General features: G+C 43.5%; 1 protein-coding gene across 2 annotated transcripts in view; it reads left to right on the forward strand.

The window, feature by feature from the left end:
- kif6 (kinesin family member 6) overlaps positions 1-19,142 on the forward strand; it is a 261,943-nt gene that overhangs the window by 136,203 nt on the left and 106,598 nt on the right. For both annotated transcript variants that reach the window (XM_029766851.1, XM_029766852.1), the window contains one exon: positions 5,565-5,724. In XM_029766851.1, coding sequence (XP_029622711.1) covers positions 5,565-5,724 — 160 coding nt within the window. The remainder of the gene's footprint in view (positions 1-5,564; positions 5,725-19,142) is intronic.

Genomic DNA, 19,142 nt, shown 5'->3' on the forward strand with positions numbered 1-19,142 from the left:
GGTGTAAACGGTACAGCCAATGGTTACTTGCATAGTAGCAATATCAGAAATAGTGTCAATATAAATAAAAGATACAGTATGTACACAAACAATATCAATAACGATAGTGATAGACGAGGTAATTGGTAGCATACAATCAGGGGTAAAGTGGCTGAGCAAAAGGATGAAAAAATGATAGTAGCAGCAATGTATGGCGTGTGTGTTAGGAGAGAGTCATTTGAATAGAGGGACTGCAGATAGTGCTGATGACTGGTCTGTCCGAACCACGCATGAACAAGGGAATCTATATTCGGAGAGTCTGTTTCTGTCCTGCCCTTGACTTTGGTGCAGGGCATGTGATGTCCATAGCCTCTTCGTTGCAAAACTCCCTGATCTTCTCAAAAAGATACGTTTGTCTAGCTGTGTCCAGTCAAGGTGGTGCTTGTACAGGCAGACCATCTATGGGAGGAAGGATGTCAGCGTTATGCAGCAGCTGAAGCCTGGTCCCGACTGAGTCTGAACGCTCCTTGGTAACAACAACACCAGGCTCCAGAGAATCGAAGTTGTAAAACAGGAAATAACAACAACAAAAAATGTGTAGACATTACAACCTTGCACAACATCAATTCACCACCCAAGTTTCGATAAAAAGAATAACCTCATACAATGCAATGAAAATGACTTTCACCTGAAGTGCTGGTACTGCGTGTCAGGTGTTGTTGTCAGCACCTGAAGTGCTGGCACTGCTTGTGAGGTGTTGTTGCTAGCCATAGCTTTCCACCAGCACCATACCATCCTCCAGTCCAACCAGCTGTGGGATGTTGACCCCTGTCACAGTGCTGTCCTTCACAACACCAGCAATCTCAGACAAAGTGTTCACTCTGGTCTTTCTGAAGGCTGCTTGATGAGGCCAAAGCACCAGTCGGGGGCGAACTTGGTGTGGCCTGTGATCAGGAAGTGAAGGTCCAGAGTGCGGTTGAGCTTGTGCATGGTCCGCCAGGCACAATACCAGACCCACTGCAGTTATCACAATTCAGGTCCACATGTGTTTCCCCAACTCCGTAGCTGGTGAAGAAATGGCGCATGTAGTTGATGACTACGCTGCTGCCTTTGCTGGATGACATGCCTTCATCAATGAAGAAGTTGACTTGTTGTGGAATTCCTTCACAGCAGACACCAAAGAAGGCACACTTGCGAGGAGTTAAAAGGGTCCGAAGGATAGTGCACCTGCAAACAACAAAAGAACATTAAGATAAATTACAATTAATTGTCTCACCCCTGTCAATCTGTCTTTATACTGCTCAGTGAAATGTATTTGAACACATACTTATTCAAGGGTTTTTCTTTTTTTTCCTATTTTCTACATTGTAGAATAATAGTGAAGACAAAACTATGAAATAACACATATGGAATTATGTAGTTACCAAAATAGTGTTAAACAAGTCAAAATAAATTTCATACTTGAGATTCTTCAAATAGTGTTGATGACAGTTTTGCACACTCTTGGCATTCTTCATGAGGTAGTCACCCGGAATTAACAGGTGTGCCTTCATCAAAGTTAGTTTGTGGAATTTATTTCCTTCTTCATGCATTTCAGCCAATCAGTTGTGTTGTGACAAGGTAGGGGGGTATACAGAACATACAGAACAACATTTGGTAAAAGACCATGTCCATATTATGGCAATAACAGCTCAAATAAGCAAAGTTAAACGACAGCCATCATTACTTTAAGACATGAAGGTCAGTCAATACGGAACATTTGAAAACTTTGAACATTTCTTCAAGTGCAGTTGCAAAATCCATCAAGCGCTATGATGAAACTGGCTCTCATGAGGACCGCAACAGGACAGGACAACCCAGAGTTACCTCTGCTGCAGAGGATAAGTCAATTAGAGTTTCCAGCCTCAGAAATTGCAGCCCAAATAAATGCTTCACAGAGTTCAAGTAACAGACACATCTCAACATCAACTGTTCAGATGAGACTATGTGAATCAGGCCTTCATGGTCAAATTGCTGCAAAGAAACCACTACTAAAGGACACCAATAATAATAAGAGACATGCTTGGGCCAAGAAACACGAGCAATGGACATTAGACCAGTGGAAATTTGTCCTTTGTTCTGATGAGTCCAAATTTGAGATTATTGGTTACAACCGCCGTGTGTTTGTGAGACGCGGTGTGGGTGAACCGATGATCTCTGCATCTGTATTTCCCACCATAAAGCATGGAGGAGGAGGTGTTATGGTGTGGGGGTGCTTTGCTGGTGACACTGTCAGTGACTTATTTAGAATTCAAGGCACACTTAACCAGCATGGCTACCACAGCATTCTGCAGCGATACGCCATCCCATCTAGTTTGGGCTTAGTGGGACTATCATTTTTTTTTCAACAGGACAATGACCCAACACACCTCAAGGCTGTGTAAGGGCTATTTGACCAAGAAGGAGAGTGATGGAGTGCTGCATCAGATGACCTGGCCTCCACAATCCCCCGACCTCAACCAAATTGAGATGGTTTGGGATGAGTCGGAATGCAGAAAGAAGGAAAAGCAGCCAACAAGTGGTCAGCGTATGGCTATTTAAAGAATCTCAAATATAAAATATATTTTGATTTGTTTAACACTTGTTTGGTTACTACGTGAATCCATATGTGGTATGCCATAGTTTTGATGTAGAAAATAGTAAAAATAAAGAAAAACCTTTGAATTAGTAGGTGTTCTAAAACCTTTGACCGGTAGTGTATACATAGTCAGCAAACATCTTCTGGTAGACAGACCACTCACTCTGAACAAGCAGGAGATGCTGCTCTTGCTTCTTCAGCTTTGCTGACTTAACAGCTTCTGGCAGATCTGAAGACCTGATAGTTGTTCCTCTGGCACTGCCAGCACAGGTCTGTCTTCGGCTTAGTGCTTGAGATGTGGGGCAGCAATTTTCTCCACAGATTCCTGAAGGAAAACAGCCCAACTACACGTACCTCTGGAAAATACAGAAAAAATGTGAGATCAATAAAAGTAGTGACAATCATGTTGGAGGTCAATTAAATAATCCAAATGTGTTTATGCTTTACGTACCAAGTGTTGTCATAGATACCTTGTAGAGACCCCACACTGCTGCTTTTGTCACATGGGATGGCATCAGCTTTCAACCACAGTGTTTGTGTCCTATTAATACTATTGCATTATCCTTTGCATAGTTGTTGATGAAGTTCACCACTCGCAGCAAGTTCTCATGCTTCAGGTGTGACCTGTGCTTGCTTCGGCCAGATCTCTTTTTGATGGGAGGCGTTAGACCATTCTTCTTTATGACTGGTGGAGGAGAGTCAGGCGTGTTCTACTGATGCTGAAAGACAAATTCCAGATACTAACGTTATACACACTTCATACATGCAAGTTAATGTTAGCTAGCAAGCCAGCTATCTAACCTCCGCTAACATTAGCTAGCTAACAGCAAACTTTAATTTGGGGTATTTTGTTTAGACATGTAACGTTAATGTTAGCTAGCTAAACAATTTACTAAAATCCCAATCCATAGTGTAACTTTAGCGAGCCAGCCTTCAAACTCCAGCTGGCTAGCTAACAGCAACTTTTAACTAGCAATACAAACCAATTGTCATAGCTAGCTAAAGTTAGTAGGTTCAATGTTAGATTCTTACCCGTATACATGGATGAAAGCTTCACGGCAGACTGCAATCCCTTTTATTAAATAAGACGTTCTGTGTCTGATTGCTTCTACCAGACATTCCACTGATTTCAAAACTCGGTCAACTACTTCCGTGACAACAACACTGTTGATTGTCACCGTTTCTTCTCCATCACTGTCATCAGAAGACTCTACAATGTCTTCTTCAATCAAAATGTTTTTACCTAAATCAGGGATTTCCTCATCGTCTGATTCATTTTCAGAGGCAGAGAGAGTCAGCATGGCACGATCGTCCTCCAGAAAGTAGTCCATCCCAACTTTTTCCCACTCACCTTTGTCGAGAGCGCCTGATAAATTCATGGCAGCAATGTTATTGAGAGCAGTAGCAACATATTTGCAGTCATCTATGGCTAACATTGTATCTTTAAAAAAAACTGCAGTAGAATGGATTATCTACGCGTTACGAGCAGCTCATTTTATTGACACAAGATGCAACACCGCAGACCAATCAAAACTCATCTCTCGGCATGTGCAGCCCACTCATTATATCAGCCAATCATGGCTAGCGGGAAGGTCGCTGACTTTGCTAAACCAACTAGGCTCATAATTTAACAATTTTATTTGTATTTTACAGATGACATACAAGTTTGATATTAAGGCACATGAAAGTACATTAGAGTGTCTAGTTTGAGAAACCGATGCCTCAAAAGTCCTCAACTGGCAGCTTCATTAAATAGTACCTGCAAAACACCAGTCTCAACGTCAACAGTGAAGAGGCGACTACGGGATGCTGTCCTTCTAGGCAGAGTTGCAAAGAAAAAGCCATATCTCAGACTGGCCAATAAAAATAAAAGATTAAGATGGGCAAAAGAACACAGACAGTTCCTCTGAACCAGTGTCTGTGTTCTTTTGCCCATCTTAATCTTTTATTTTTATTGGCCAGTGTCTGTGTTCTTTTGCCCATCTTAATCTTTTATTTTTATTGGCCAGTCTGAGATATGGCTTTTTCTTTGCAACTCTGCCTAGAAGGCCAGCATCCCGGAGTCGCCGCTTCACTGTTGACGTTGAGACTGGTGTTTTGCGGTTACTATTTAATGAAGCTGCCAGTTGAGGACTTGTGAGGCGTCTGTTTCTCAAACTAGACACTCTGATGTACTTGTCCTCTTGCTCATTTGGGAACCGGGTCCTCCCACTCCTCTTTCTATTCTGGTTAGAGACCGTTTGCGCTGTTCTGTGAAGGGAGTAGTACACAGCGTTGTACGAGATCTTCAGTTTCTTGGCATTTTTTTGCCTGGAATAGCCTTCATTTCTCAGAACAAGAATAGACTGATGAGTTTCAGAAGAAAGTTCTTTGTTTCTGGCCATTTTGAGCCTATAATCATACCCACAAATGTTGATGCTCCAGATACTCAACTAGTATAAAGAAGGCCAGTTTTATTGCTTCTTTAATCAGCACAGCCATTTTCAGCTGTGCTACTATAATTGAAAAAGGGTTTTCTAATGATCAATTAGCCTTTTAAAATTATAAACTTGGATTAGCTAACACAATGTGCCATTGGAACACAGGAGTGATGGTTTCTGATAATGGGTCTCTGTACGCCTATGTTGATATTCCATAAAAAATCTGCCGTTTCCAGCTACAGTAGTCATTTACAACATTAACAATGTCTACACTGTATTTCTGATCAATTTGATGTTATTTTAATGGACAAAAAATGTGTTTTTCTTTCAATTACAAGGACATTTCTAAGTGACCCAAAACTTTTGAATGGTAGTGTACCTTAGGGTCGAGTTTGCGGGTTGAATTTACATTTGTGATTGGATTGTGAAATGTGTATTGCATTTTATTGAACTGTGTAATGTGGTTGTGTTGATGTTGGGTGGTGCACAATTCATTTTTAGAGGGGGGGTAAATTTAGTGTCTTTGTTATATGTGTCCCCTTCTACAGGTAATGATACGAGAGAGGTTGTCTATTGGAAACGGGGGAGGCGACCACCCAAGCCCTCCCCCACCTGTGGTAGTCCCCGACCAAAAAGACAGCCCCCAGCTCCAGCCTGCAGACCTGACCAAGCTGAGGGAAATGTTGACTCAGCGCGATAACGAGATCAGTATCCTTCCTATGCTGCAACCTTACAAGTATTACTCAAGTTCATCTCTGTCATCTGTTTGTGACTACCAATCGGAGAATGTTCTAGCAAACGCATATTCTATTTCTGTTGAAGTCATTATTGATGCGCCAATCAAAAAACAATTAAGCTCAAGGAAAGGCCACTTTCTGCCCGATCACCAAAAGGGTCCACCTGATAGTAGACACCCAGTTCCTACTTACAAAGTTTTCATGTGCTTACTCTTTTCTGCTAAGTTTATTTAGTTATTTAGCATTTATTTAGCCTTTATTTAACCAGGTACAGTGCCTTTAGAAAGTTCATACCCCTTGACTTATTCTACATTTTGTTGTGTTACTGCCTGAATTCAAAATGGATTAAGTAGATTGTTTTTGTCACTCATCTACACAAAGTTAAATCATGTGTTTTGAAATGTTTGCACATTTATTGAACATTAAATACAGAAATATCTCATTTGCGTAAGTATTCACACCTCCAAATCAATAAATGTTAGAATCACCTTTGGCAGTGGGTAAGTCTCTAAGAGCTTTGCACACCTGGATTGTACAATATCTGCACATTCTTTCAAAAATTCTTCAATCTCTGTTAAGTTTGTTGTTGATCATTGCAAGACAGCCGTTTTCAAGTGTTGCTGTAGATTTTCAAGACAATTTTCAATCCTCTAGGATTTTTCCTCTGCTTAACTCTATTCCGTTTTAGCCAATTTTTCTCCCCAATGTTGATATTTTCTCATCGCTTCAACTCCCCAACAGGCTCGGAATGTGAAGGTCGAGTCATGCGTCCTCTGAAACATGACCCGTCAAACGCGCTTCTTAACACCCGCCTGCTTAACTCAGAAGCCAGCCGCACCATTGTGTCATAGGAAACACTGTTCACCTGACGACCGAGGTCAGCCTGCAGGCGCCCGGCCCACCTCAAGGAGTCGCTAGAGAGTGATGATTGTGCGCCGCCCTATGGGACTCCCGATCACGGTCATTTGTGATACAGCCCGGAATCGAACCCTGGTCTGTAGTGACGCCTATAGCACTGCAATGCAGTGCCTTTGACCATTGTGCACCTTGGGAGGCCTATTCCGATGACAAGTATACCCATAACATGATGCAGCCACCACCATGTTTGAAAATATGAAGTGGTACTCAGTGATGTGTTGTGTTGGATTTGCCCCAAACATAACGCGTTGTATTCAGGACATAAAGTTCATTTCTTTGCCAAATGTTTTACTTTAGTGCCTTATTGCAAACAGGATGCATTTCTGTACAGGCTTCGTTCTTTTAGCTCTGTCATTTAGGTTAGTATTGTGGAGTAACTACAATGTTGTTGATCTATTACAGCCATTAAGCTCTGTAACTGTTTTAAAGTCACCATAGAGCCCCACAGTGGAGGTGTGATAACACCCATAAAACCTAGCCGTCAAACAGGGAAATGGTTCCAATCGTTTTTCCAACATACATTTTGTAGAAACACTTAAAATAAGGGCTGTGTTTCGTGTAGGTTTACCATGGCGTGGTGTTTTGATAACCATGTAAACCGACATCAGTCAATTTGTTGTTTAATAACCCAATAAACAAGAACTAAATGTTTGTTTTTTTATAAAACATTTTCTATTTAACCTTTATTTATACAGTTTTTTCTCATTGAGATAACACCTCTTTTTCAAGAGAGACCTGGTCCATCCATAGTGTAATTAATAACTTCACCATTATTGTGATGTTCGTCGTTAGATGAAGAAGTGGACCAAGGTGCAGCGGGAGTTGGGTTCATCATATTTATTTCCAATGTGAACCAGCAAAAACAATAAACAATACATTGAACGAAAAGCTAGGCGTGCAAACACATGCAACACCACGACAAGATCCCACAACTGAAGATGGGAAAAAGGGCTGCCTAAGTATGATTCCCAATCAGAGACAACGATAGACAGCTGCCCCTGATTGGAAACCATACCAGGCCAATCAAAGAAAAAGACAACATAGAAATGTAACACATAGAATTCCCACCCCATGTCGCACCCTGACCTAACCAAACAGAGAAAAACGGCTCTCTCAGGTCAGGACGTGACAGTACCCCCCCAAAAGTGCGGACTCCCGGCCGCAAACCTGAACCTATAGGGGAGGGTCCGGGTGGGCATCTACTCATGGTGGCGGCTCCGGTTCGGGGCATAGCCCCCACTCCGCCCGCTGATCCCTCCGCTTTTGTGTCGCCAGAGGAACCAGACCGCGGACCGCCGCCGGATGAACCGGACCGCGGACCGCCGCCGGAGGTTCCGGACCGCGGACCGCCGCCGGAGGTTCCGGACCGCGAACCGCCGGACCGCAGGCCGTCTCAGGAGGTTCCGGACCGGGGACCGTCGCTGCAGGCTTCATGCCATGGATCATCCCTACAGGCTCCGGGCCATGGATCATCCCTACAGGCTTCTTGCCATGGATTATCACTAGTGGCTCCGGGCCATGGATTATCACTGGAGGCTCCGTGCCATGGATCATCACTACAGGCTCCGGGCCATGGATCATCACTGGAGGCTTCTTACGTGGAGCCGGAACAGGTCTCACCGGACTGGGGAATGTCCCTGGAGGCTTCGGACTGGGGGACGTCACCGGAAGATCTGGACTGGGAAGGCGCACTGGAGGCCTGATGCGTGGGGCTGGCACAGGTGGCGCCAGACTGGTAACACGCACCTCAGGGCGAGTGCGAGGAGGAGGCACAGGATATACTGGGCTGTGGAGGCACACTGGAGGTCTAGAGCTTAGGGCTGACACAACCCGTCCTGGCTGGACGCTTACTTTAGCCCGCAAGGGCGGAGCGCTGGCACAGGACGAACTGGGCTGTGCAGGCGCATTGGCAACACAGTGCGTAGATCCGGCGCAGGATATCCTGGACCGAGGAGGCATACTGGAGACCAGGAGCGCTGAGCAGGCACAATCCTTCCTGGCTGAACGCTCAGTTTAGTCTGGCAAATGCGGGGCGCAGGCACAGAGCGCACCAGGCTATGAATGCGCACCGGAGATACGGTGTGCATCACCGCATAACACAGTGCCTGACTGTTCATACACTCCCAACGGTAAGCACGGGGAGTTGGCTCAGGCCTCCACCCTGACTCTGCCAATCTCCCCGTGTCCCCCCCCCCCCCCCATTTTTTTTGGCGGGGTGCCTCTCGTGCTTCCGTCGTTGCCGTGCTAGTTCCTCGTAACATTGCCGTTCCTCTCTCGCTGTCTCCACCTGCTTCCATGGCAGGGTCTTGTCCCCTGCCATTACCTCCTCCCAGGTCCAGGACGTCCTCCACTCTCTCCTTTCCCGGGCCCAGGATCCCTGCTCCTCCTGGGCACGCTGCTTGGTCCTTTTGTGGTGGGATCTTCTGTGATGTTCGTCGTTAGATGAAGGAGTGGACCAAGGCGCAGCGTGAGTTGGGTTCATCATATTTATTTCCAATGTGAACCAGCAAAAACAATAAACAATACAGCGAACGAAAAGCTAGGCGTGCAAACACATGCAACACCACGACAAGATCCCACAACTGAAGATGGGAAAAAGGGCTGCCTAAGTATGATTCCCAATCAGAGACAACGATAGACAGCTGTCCCTGATTGGAAACCATACCAGGCCAATCAAAGAAAAAGACAACATAGAAATGTAACACATAGAATTCCCACCCCATGTCGCACCCTGACCTAACCAAACAGAGAAAAACGGCTCTCTCAGGTCAGGGCGTGACAATTCTCAAAGGGATATTCAAATCTCCCTGGTCTTTGTGGTTGAATTTGTGTTTGAAATTCACTGCTCACTTGAGGGACCTTGGAGATAATTGTATGAGTGGGAGATGAGGTAGTCATTCAAAAATAATGTTCCACACTATTATTGCACAAATAGTAAGTCCATGCAACTTACTATGCTATTGTTAAGCAAATGTTTACTCCTGAACTGATTTAGGCTTGCCATAACAAAGGGGTTGAATACTTATCGACTCAAGACATTTCAGCTTTTCATTTTTTATTAATTTGTAAAAATTTCTACAAACATAATTCCACTTTGACATTATGGGGTATTGTGTGTAGGCCAGTGACACAAAATCTCAACTTAATCCATTTTAAATTCATGCTGTAACACAACAACATTTTGAAAAAGTCAAGGGGTGTGAATACTTTTTGAAGGCACTGTAAGTTATTGAAAACGTATTCTCATTTGCTTACCAAAAGAGAGATCTTGAGCTCAGTGATACTGACCTCCTAATAATACCCTTGTGTACTTTAGTATAAAGCAGAAGCCAGGTTTTTACCTTTCCTATATTTTAGTAGTCTACATCCCTGTGTACAATGTGTTCACACATATTTTTGATAGGGGAAGAATTCCACGTACTATTAGAGATATTTAACATTAAGTAAGCCTGCTGCCAGTATCTAACTGTATGACTGTCGTTAACCTACAGCGATATTTCCACAAACACATCTATAATCAAATCAAATGTATTTATATAGCCCTTCTTTACATCAGCTGATATGTCAAAGTGCTGTACAGAAACCCAGCCTAAAACCCCAAACAGCAAGCAATGCAGGTGTAGAAGCACGGTGGCTAGGAAAAACTCCCTAGAAAGGCCAAAACCTAGGAAGAAACCTAGAGAAGAACCAGAATATGAGGGGTGGCCAGTCCTCTTCTGGCTGTGCCGGGTGGAGATTATAACAGAACATGGCCAAGATGTTCAAATGTTCATAAATGACCAGCATGGTCAAATAATAATAATCACAGTAGTTGTTGAGGGTGCAACAGGTCAGCACCTCAGGAGTAAATGTCAGTTGGCTTTTCATAGCCGGTCATTGAGAGTATCTCTACCGCTCCTGCTGTCTCTAGAGAGTTGAAAACAGTAGGTCTGGGACAGGTAGCACGTCCAGTGAATAGGTCAGAGTTCCATAGTCGCAGGCAGAACAGTTGAAACTGGAGCAGCAGCACGGCCAGGTGGACTGGGGACAGCAAGGAGTCATCATGCCAGGTAGTCCTGAGGCATGGTCCTAGGGCTCAGGTCCTCCGAGAGAGAGAAAGAAAGAATTAGAGAGAGCATACTTAAATTCACACAGGACACCAGATAAGACAGGAGAAAAACTCCAGATAACAGACTGTCCCTAGCCCGCCAACACATAAACTACTGCAGCATAAATACTGGAGGCTGAGACAGGAGGGGTCAGGAGACACTGTGACACGATGATACCCCCGGACAGGGCCAAACATACAGGATATAACCCCACTTTGCCAAAGCACAGCCCCCACACCACTTGAGGGATATCTTCAACAATCAAGATTAATTGTCAGATTCAACAGAAGATCTCTTTGTTTCTTGGGACCTAGAACAAGCACCTCTGTTTTGTTCGAGTTTAAAAGTAGAAATTTTGCAGCCATCCGCTTCCTTATGTCTGAAACACAGGCTTCCAGGGAGGGCAATTTTGGGGTTTCATCGAAATGTACAGCTGTTTGTCATCCGCATAGCAGTGAAAGTTAACATTATGTTTTCGAATCACATCCCCAAGAGGTAAAATATGTAGTGAAAACAATAGTGGTCCTAAAACGGAACCTTGAGGAACACCGAAATGTACAGTTGATTTGTCAGAAGACAAACCATCCACAGAGACAAACTGATATCTTTCCGACAGATAAGATCTAAACCAGACCAGAACGTGTCCGTGTAGACCAATTTGGGTTTCCAATCTCTCCAAAAGAATGTGGTGATCGATGGTATCAAAAGCAGCACTAAGGTCTAGGAGCACGAGGACAGATGCAGAGCCTCAGTCTGACGCCATTAAAAGGTAATTTACCACCTTCACAAGTGCAGTCTCAGTGCTATGATGGGGTCTAAAACCAGACTGAAGCATTTTGTATACGTCGTTTGTCTTCAGGAAGGCAGTGAGTTGCTGAGCAACAGCTTTTTAATGTTTTTTTGAGAGGAATGGGAGATTCGATATAGGCTGATAGTTTTTTATATTTTCTGGGTCAAGGTTTGGCTTTTTCAAGAGAGGCTTTATTACTGCCACTTTTAGTGAGTTTGGTACACATCCGGTGGATAGAGAGCCGTTTATTATGTTCAACATAGGAGGGCCAAGCACAGAAAGCAGCTCTTTCAGTAGTTTAGTTGGAATAGGGTCCAGTATGCATAAAATAATAATAATAATGAATTATGTAACCTTAGTCGGGTAACTTTCTAAGTATCCCCCCCAAAATGGCACATTTAATGTTGTGGTAGTATCTCTTTAACTCTTAATGATTGCAATTGCCATTATTAATCATAATTGTTCTTGTTAAAGGATGGTATTTCAAACTGCTTTTGGGAAGATTCCCCTTTTCTCCCCCTCACCCCGTCGTTTTGTTAGATCAGAGCACATTACTGGGAAAATGAAGATGTCAACTTTATTATTGAGACGCAAAAATGGGTCTCCAAAATAAATATGGGATTATCATGCTAATATTTAATGATTGTATGTCTTGGAGTAAAGCATGTGATGTGAACCATTAACTTCTGGTGTACAATCCAGACTGTGGCAGTCCTCATTTCCATAGGATATCTGATGATTAACAATATTTCAAGTTTAGAAGTCAGAACCCAACAGTCCCCCCTTTTGAACATTTAACTCAATGCTGTTCAACATTATATAAACTTGGAAATTACTTAGAAATGAACAAACAATGATAATAAAACCTGAACAGAAAATAAAACATGATTAACATTCACAGTTGATGATTATGTTTACAAATCCAAGACTTATGGCCTCTGTTCTATAATCACACTATGCACACTTATTTCCATCTCTCGTCAAACAACAGCATGACATTTCAGCTGGAGCTTTTGGCTTTCTCCATTTTAGCTTCTGGTTCCTAATAGAGTGATAGCACAAGACTTGAAAAGCAAAAATAAACAAAAAATATAACAGTATTAATAATGTTTTAAGCTATGCATAATTATATATGCAAAGAAAAAACAAAGTTTGATAACATGACACTTCCCATTCTCTCTCACCTGACTCTCCTGGGTTCCACACAAATGAAGGCCCTAAAAAACCTCCTCATGCTTTCACCCAGTCTTCCCTAGTCCGGCCACAGGCTCCAAGAGGTGTTCCCAAGCCATGTCATTTTAATTTTGCTCCCCATCCGTTGCTTCCTCCATAGCCACCTGATATACACGTGCGGTGGCCTTAATCAACTTTACCTCATCTTGAGGTAACTCAGCACTGTATATCCATTTCAACATCAATGCCCTTAGAAGATAATATCCCAACAATGTTACCTTAGTAACCCCTGCTACTACTAAAATCAAATCACATCAAATCAAATGTTTATTGGTCACATACACATGGTTAGCAGATGTTAATGCAAGTGTAGCGAAATGCTTGTGCTTCTAGTTTTGACTGTGCAGTAATATCTAACAAGTAATCTAACAATTTCACAACAACTACCTTATACACACAAGTGTAAAGGAATGAATAAGAATATGTATATGTATATGGATGAGCAATGGCCGTGCGGCATAGGCAAGATGCAGTAGATGATTCATATGAGATGAGTAATGTAGGGTATGTAAACATTATATGAAGTGGCATTGTTTAAAGTGACTAGTGATACATTTATTACATCCAATTTAAATTTTTTACAGTGGCTAGAGATTTGAGTCAGTATGTTTGCAGCAGCCACTTAATGTTAGTGATGGCTGTTTAACTGTCTGATGGCCTTGAGATAGAAGCTGTTTTTCAGTCTCTCGGTCGTAATTTTGATGCACCTGTACTGACCTCGCCTTCTGGATCATAGTGGGGTGAACAGGCAGTGGCTCGTGTGGTTGTTGTCCTTGATTATCTTTTTAGCCTTCCTGTGCCATCGGGTGATGTAGGTGTCCTGGAGGGTAAAAGGTTTGTCCCCGGTGATGCGTTGTGCAGACCTCACTACCCTCTGGAGAGCCTTACGGTTGTGGACGGAGCAGTTGCTCTACCAGGCGGTGATACAGCCGAAAGGATGTTCTCAATTGTGCATCTGTAAAAGTTTGTGAGTGTTCTCGGTGACAAGCCAAATTTCTTCAGCCTCCTGAGGTTGAAGAGGCGCTGTTGCGCCTTCTTCACCACGCTGTCTGTGTGGGTGGACCATTTCAGTTTTTCCATGATGTGTACGCTGAGGATCTTAAAACTTTCCACCTTCTCCACTAGTGTCCCGTCAATGTGGATAGGGGAGTGCTCCCTCTGCTATTTCCTGAAGTCCACAGTCATCTCCTTTGTTTTGTTGACGTTAAGTGTGAGGTTATTTTCCTGACACCACATTCCGAGGGCCCTCACCTCCTCCCTGTAGGCTGTGTCGTTGTTGTTGGTAATCAAGCCTACCACTGTAGTGTCGTCTGCAAACTTGATGATTGAGTTGGAGGCGTGCATGGCCACGCAGTCATGGGTGAACAGGGAGTACAGGAGAGGGCTGAGAACGCACCCTTGTGGGGCCCCAGTGTTGAGGATCAGCGGGGTGGAGATGTTTCCTACCCTCACCACCTGGGGGCGGCCCGTCAGAAAGTCCAGGACCCAGTTGCACAGGGCGGGGTCGAGACCCAGGGTCTCAAGCTTAATGACGAGTTTGGAGGGTACTATGATGTTAAATGCTGAGCTGTAATCGATGAACAGCATTCTACATAGGTATTCCTCTTGTCCAGATGGGTTAGGGCAGTGTGATTGTGATTGCATCGTCTGTGGACCTATTGGGGCGGTAAGCAAATTGGAATGGGTCTAGGGTGTCAGGTAGGGTGGAGGTGATATGATCCTTGACTACTCTCTCAAAGCACTTCATGATGACGGAAGTGAGTGCTACGGGGTGATAGTCGTTTAGCTCAGTTACCTTAGCTTTCTTGGGAACAGGAACAATGGTGGCACTCTTGAAGCATGTGGGAACAGCAGACTGGAATAGGGAATGATCGAATATGTCCGTAAACTCACTAGCCAGCTGGTCTGCGCGTGCTCTGAGGACGCGGCTAGGGATGCCGTCTGCGCTGGCAGCCTTGTGAGGGTTAACACGTTTAAATGTTTTACTCACGTTGGCTGCGGTGAAGGAGAGCCCACAGGTTTTGGTTTTGGAGTGTGTCAGTGGCACTGTATTGTCCTCAAAGCGAGCAAAAAAGTTGTTTAGTTTGTTTGGGAGCAAGACGTCGGTGTCCGCGACGGGGCTGGTTTTCTTTTTGTAATCTGTGATGGACTGTAGACCCTGCCACATACGTCTCGTGTCTGAGCCGTTGAATTGCGACTCTACTTTGTTTCTATACTGACACTATTGATTGCCTTGCAGAGTGAATAGCTACACTGTTCGTATTCGGTCATGTTTCCGGTCGCCTAGCCCTGATTAAAAGCAGTGGTTTGTGCTTTCAGTTTTGCGCGAATGCTGCCATCAATCCACGGTTTCTGGTTGGGGAAGGTTTTAATAGTCACCATGGGTACAGCATCACCGATGCACTTGCTAATAAACTCACTCACCGAATCAGCGTATACATCAATGTTGTTGTCTGAGGCTATCCGGAACATATCCCAGTCCACGTGATCGAAGCAATCTTGAAGCTTGGAATCAGATTGGTCGGACCAGCGTTGAATAGACCTGAGCACAAGCGTTTCCTGTTTTAGTTTCTGTCTATAGGCTGGGAGCAACAAAATAGAGTCGTACTCAGATTTGTCGAAAGGAGGGCGAGGGAGGGCTTTGTATGCGTCGCGGAAGTTAGAGTGGCGATGATCCAGAATGCTGCCAGCCCGGGTCACGCATTCGATATGCTGATAAAATTTAGGGAGCGTTGTTTTCAGATTAGCTTTGTTAAAATCCCCAGCTACAATAAATGCAGCCTCAGGATATGTGGTTTCCAGTTTACATAGAGTTCCATGAAGTTATTTCAGGATCGTCGAGGTGTCTGCTTGGGAGGGGATTTATACGGCTGTGATTATAATCGAAGAGAATTCTCTTGGTAGATAATGCAGTTGGCATTTGATTGTAAGGAATTCTAGTTCAGGTGAAGAAAATGACTTGAGTTACTGTAGATTGTTGTGATAACACTACGACTCGTTAATCATAGGCATACACCCCCGCCCTTCTTCTTACCAGAGAGATGTTTGTTTCTGTCGGCGTGATGCGTGAAGAAACCGGGTGGCTGTACCGACTCTGATAACGTATACCGAGTGAGCCATGTTTCCGTGAAACAGAGAATGTTACAATCTCTGATGTCTCTCTGGAAGGCAACCCTTGCTCGAATTTTGTCTAACTTGTTGTCAAGAGACTGGACATTGGCGAATAGTATACTCGGGAGCGGTGAGCGATGTGCCCATCTACGGAGCCTGACCAGAAGACCACTCCGTCTGCCCCTTCTGCGATGCCATTGTTTTGGGTCGCCTACTGGGATCCGATCCATTGTCCAGGGTGGTAGTCCAAACAGAGGATCCACTTCGGGAAAGTCGTATCCCTGGTCGTAATGTTGGTAAGTTGACTTTGCTCTTATATCCAATAGTTCTTCCCGGCTGTATGTAATAAGACTTAAGATTTCCTGGGGTAACAGTGTAAGAAGTAATACATTAAAAAACTAAATACTGCATAGTTTCCTAAGAACTCGAAGCAAGGCGACCATCTCTGTCGGCGCCTATGTCATTACTAACACTGCCCATCATTCGTACTTAACAATACCCCTCATTTGCACCGTAGTCCAGTTCCACGCTGTTAAAACTTCTTAGGGCTAGGGGGCAGTATTGAGAATTTTGAAAAAAATATGTGCCCATTTTTAACTGCCTCCTACACTAACTCAGAAGCTAGAATATGCATATTATTGTTCAGGTTTGGATAGAAAACACTCTGAATTTTCTAAAACTGTTTGAATGGTGTCTGTAAGTATAACAGAACTCATATGGCAGTCAAAACCCTGAGACAAATTCTGACAGGAAGTGGATACCTGATGTGTTGAATTACCTTTAAGCCTATGCCATTGAAACACACAGGGGCTTATTAATTGTTGAGCACTTCCTATGGCTTCCACTAGATGTCACCAGTCTTTACAAAGTGGTTTGAATCTGCTACTGTGAGATCTGACCGAACAAGAGTCTTGGAACGGTGGTGGCCGATAAGACTCTGGTGCGCGAGTTCATGTTGGGTACTCTCGTTCCAATACGTTTTAAAAGAGAATGCAATCGTCCGCCTTGAATATTATTCATGTTCTGGTTGAAAAAGGCACTAATGATTTATGCTATACAACGTTTGACATGTTTGAACGAACGTAAATATTTTTTTTCCCCTTGTTCATGAAGAGATGTCCGGCGGGCATAGATCATGTGCTAACAACACGGAGCTTTTTGGACATAAATTATGAGCTTTTTCGAACAAAACTACATTCGTTATGGACCTGGGATTCCTGGAAGTGACATCTGATGAAGAGAATCAAAGGTAATGAATTATTTACATAGTATTTTCGATTTTAGATCTCTCCAACATGGCGGTTAGTCTGTATCGCAAAGCGTATTTTTCTGGGCTCAGTGCTCAGATTATTGCAAAGTGTGATTTCCCAGTAAGGTTATTTTTAAACCTGGCAATCCGGTTGCGTTCAAGAGATGTAAATCTATAATTCTTTGAATGACAATATAATATTTTACCAATGTTTTCGAATAGTAATTATTTAATTTGTTGTGCTGATTGACTGGCGGTTATTGGAGGGAAACGATTTCCTTAACATCAACGCCATAGTAAAACGCTATTTTTGGATATAAATATGAACTTGATAGAACTAAAAATGCATGTATTGTCTAACATAATGTCCTAGGAGTGTCATCTGATGGAGATTGTCAAAGGTTAGTGCATAATTTTAGCTGGTTTTCTGCTTTTGGTGACGCCTGTCTTTGAATTGACAAAACATTACACACAGCTATTGTCAATGTACTCTCCTAACATAATCTAACTTTATGCTTTCGCCGTAAAGCCTTTTTGAAATCGGACAACGTGGTTAGATTAAGGAGATGTTTATCTTTCAAAGGGTGTAAGATAGTTGTATGTTTGAGAAATTTGAATTATGACATTTAATTGTTTTCAAATTTGGCGCTCTTGATATTTCACCTGTTGTTGACAGGGTGTACCAGGGGTGGGACGCTTGCGTCCCACATAGCCCCTAGAGGTTAATATAGCATCCTTCACTACTATTACTGCTCCTTCGGTTACTTTCCCTACAGCGAATGCTGTGAGAATAGATTTGGCATGGAATCTGTCGCCTGCTCTCCTATTATCTTTGTGGTTTACTGATAGGTCTACAACTGAACCTTTCAGATACTCCCTACCTGTCTCCCAACTCATACCCGGTTCCCTAGCCACCAACATCTCCAATGACCTCCTCTGTTCTGCTACAGTCGGTACCTGTGGATAACACTTTCCTGTGCTGAAGTTAGGAACACATTGCTCATCCCAAGGCCAATCTACACCCCACCCATTTGTGAACACCCTCATTACAGTGTAACCTTTGGGTCCCAAAGGTTGATAAGCAGCCACCATCTGACACTCGGTCCCAAACTTCTGGGAGATGTGTCAAGTGTTATCTGGCTGTTATGAATGCGGGAGATATTAGTGGCGTTGGAAGAGTATCCAACCTCACAAAACTCTGAGTCACATGTTTCTTAATCCCACTCTGCAGGAGATGTGATGCTATTATAACAGCAAACGTCCCTTCCGGTGATGTGGCCTCCTGTATACAGCAATCCGTGGCTACTCTTTCAATCGTTGTGCCTTCTTTGACAAACCTATTACTGAAAGGTGACAACAGTGTCTGAAATGACAACACTATCTCTGCTACTCTCACCATGATCTGGGTATGTGTGACATTCCGTTTGACTTCATATTAGTCTCTATATTGTGCACAGTTAGCTGTCCTCCATCTCTTACAAGCTATCTCCTGTAACAATATACATAGAGGAGTGGTATCATTCCCCAAAGACTCTATTACCCACTTCCTTAATTTATTAGCCACACACATCTCCGCCCCAGTCATATTAAATTCTGCTCTCCCAATTCCCTTTAACGTTAACGCCTTGGTATTTGGGACTCCATAGAATGCACTGGTATTGGTCCTGCCAAAATCTACAACTAACGCTCCATAAGACTGACCCTTGACCCCCCCTATCATACCATCTACACTCATGGATTTCTGTCTCAGTCACTAGTTCAGCCCCTAAAATGAGTCTGTAAGTATGCCTTCATCTGCTCATATGCATCTTTTTCCACCTGACACTTGACAGTAAGAATAGTTTGGTTCCCATGTTGCCCCCAGAGGATGTTGGCCAGAGTATAATTACCCCAACAAGCTATCTTTCCCCAGGTTACTGGTGTCTAAAACTTTCCCTGACCACTTCACTCCCTTAGTTGCTGTACTAAAGGGCATCACTGGTGAATAAAACCTCCTTTTA

Source organism: Salmo trutta, chromosome 12 (genome assembly GCF_901001165.1).
Source record: "Salmo trutta chromosome 12, fSalTru1.1, whole genome shotgun sequence".
In the NCBI taxonomy this organism is placed as follows: Eukaryota; Metazoa; Chordata; class Actinopteri; order Salmoniformes; family Salmonidae; genus Salmo; species Salmo trutta.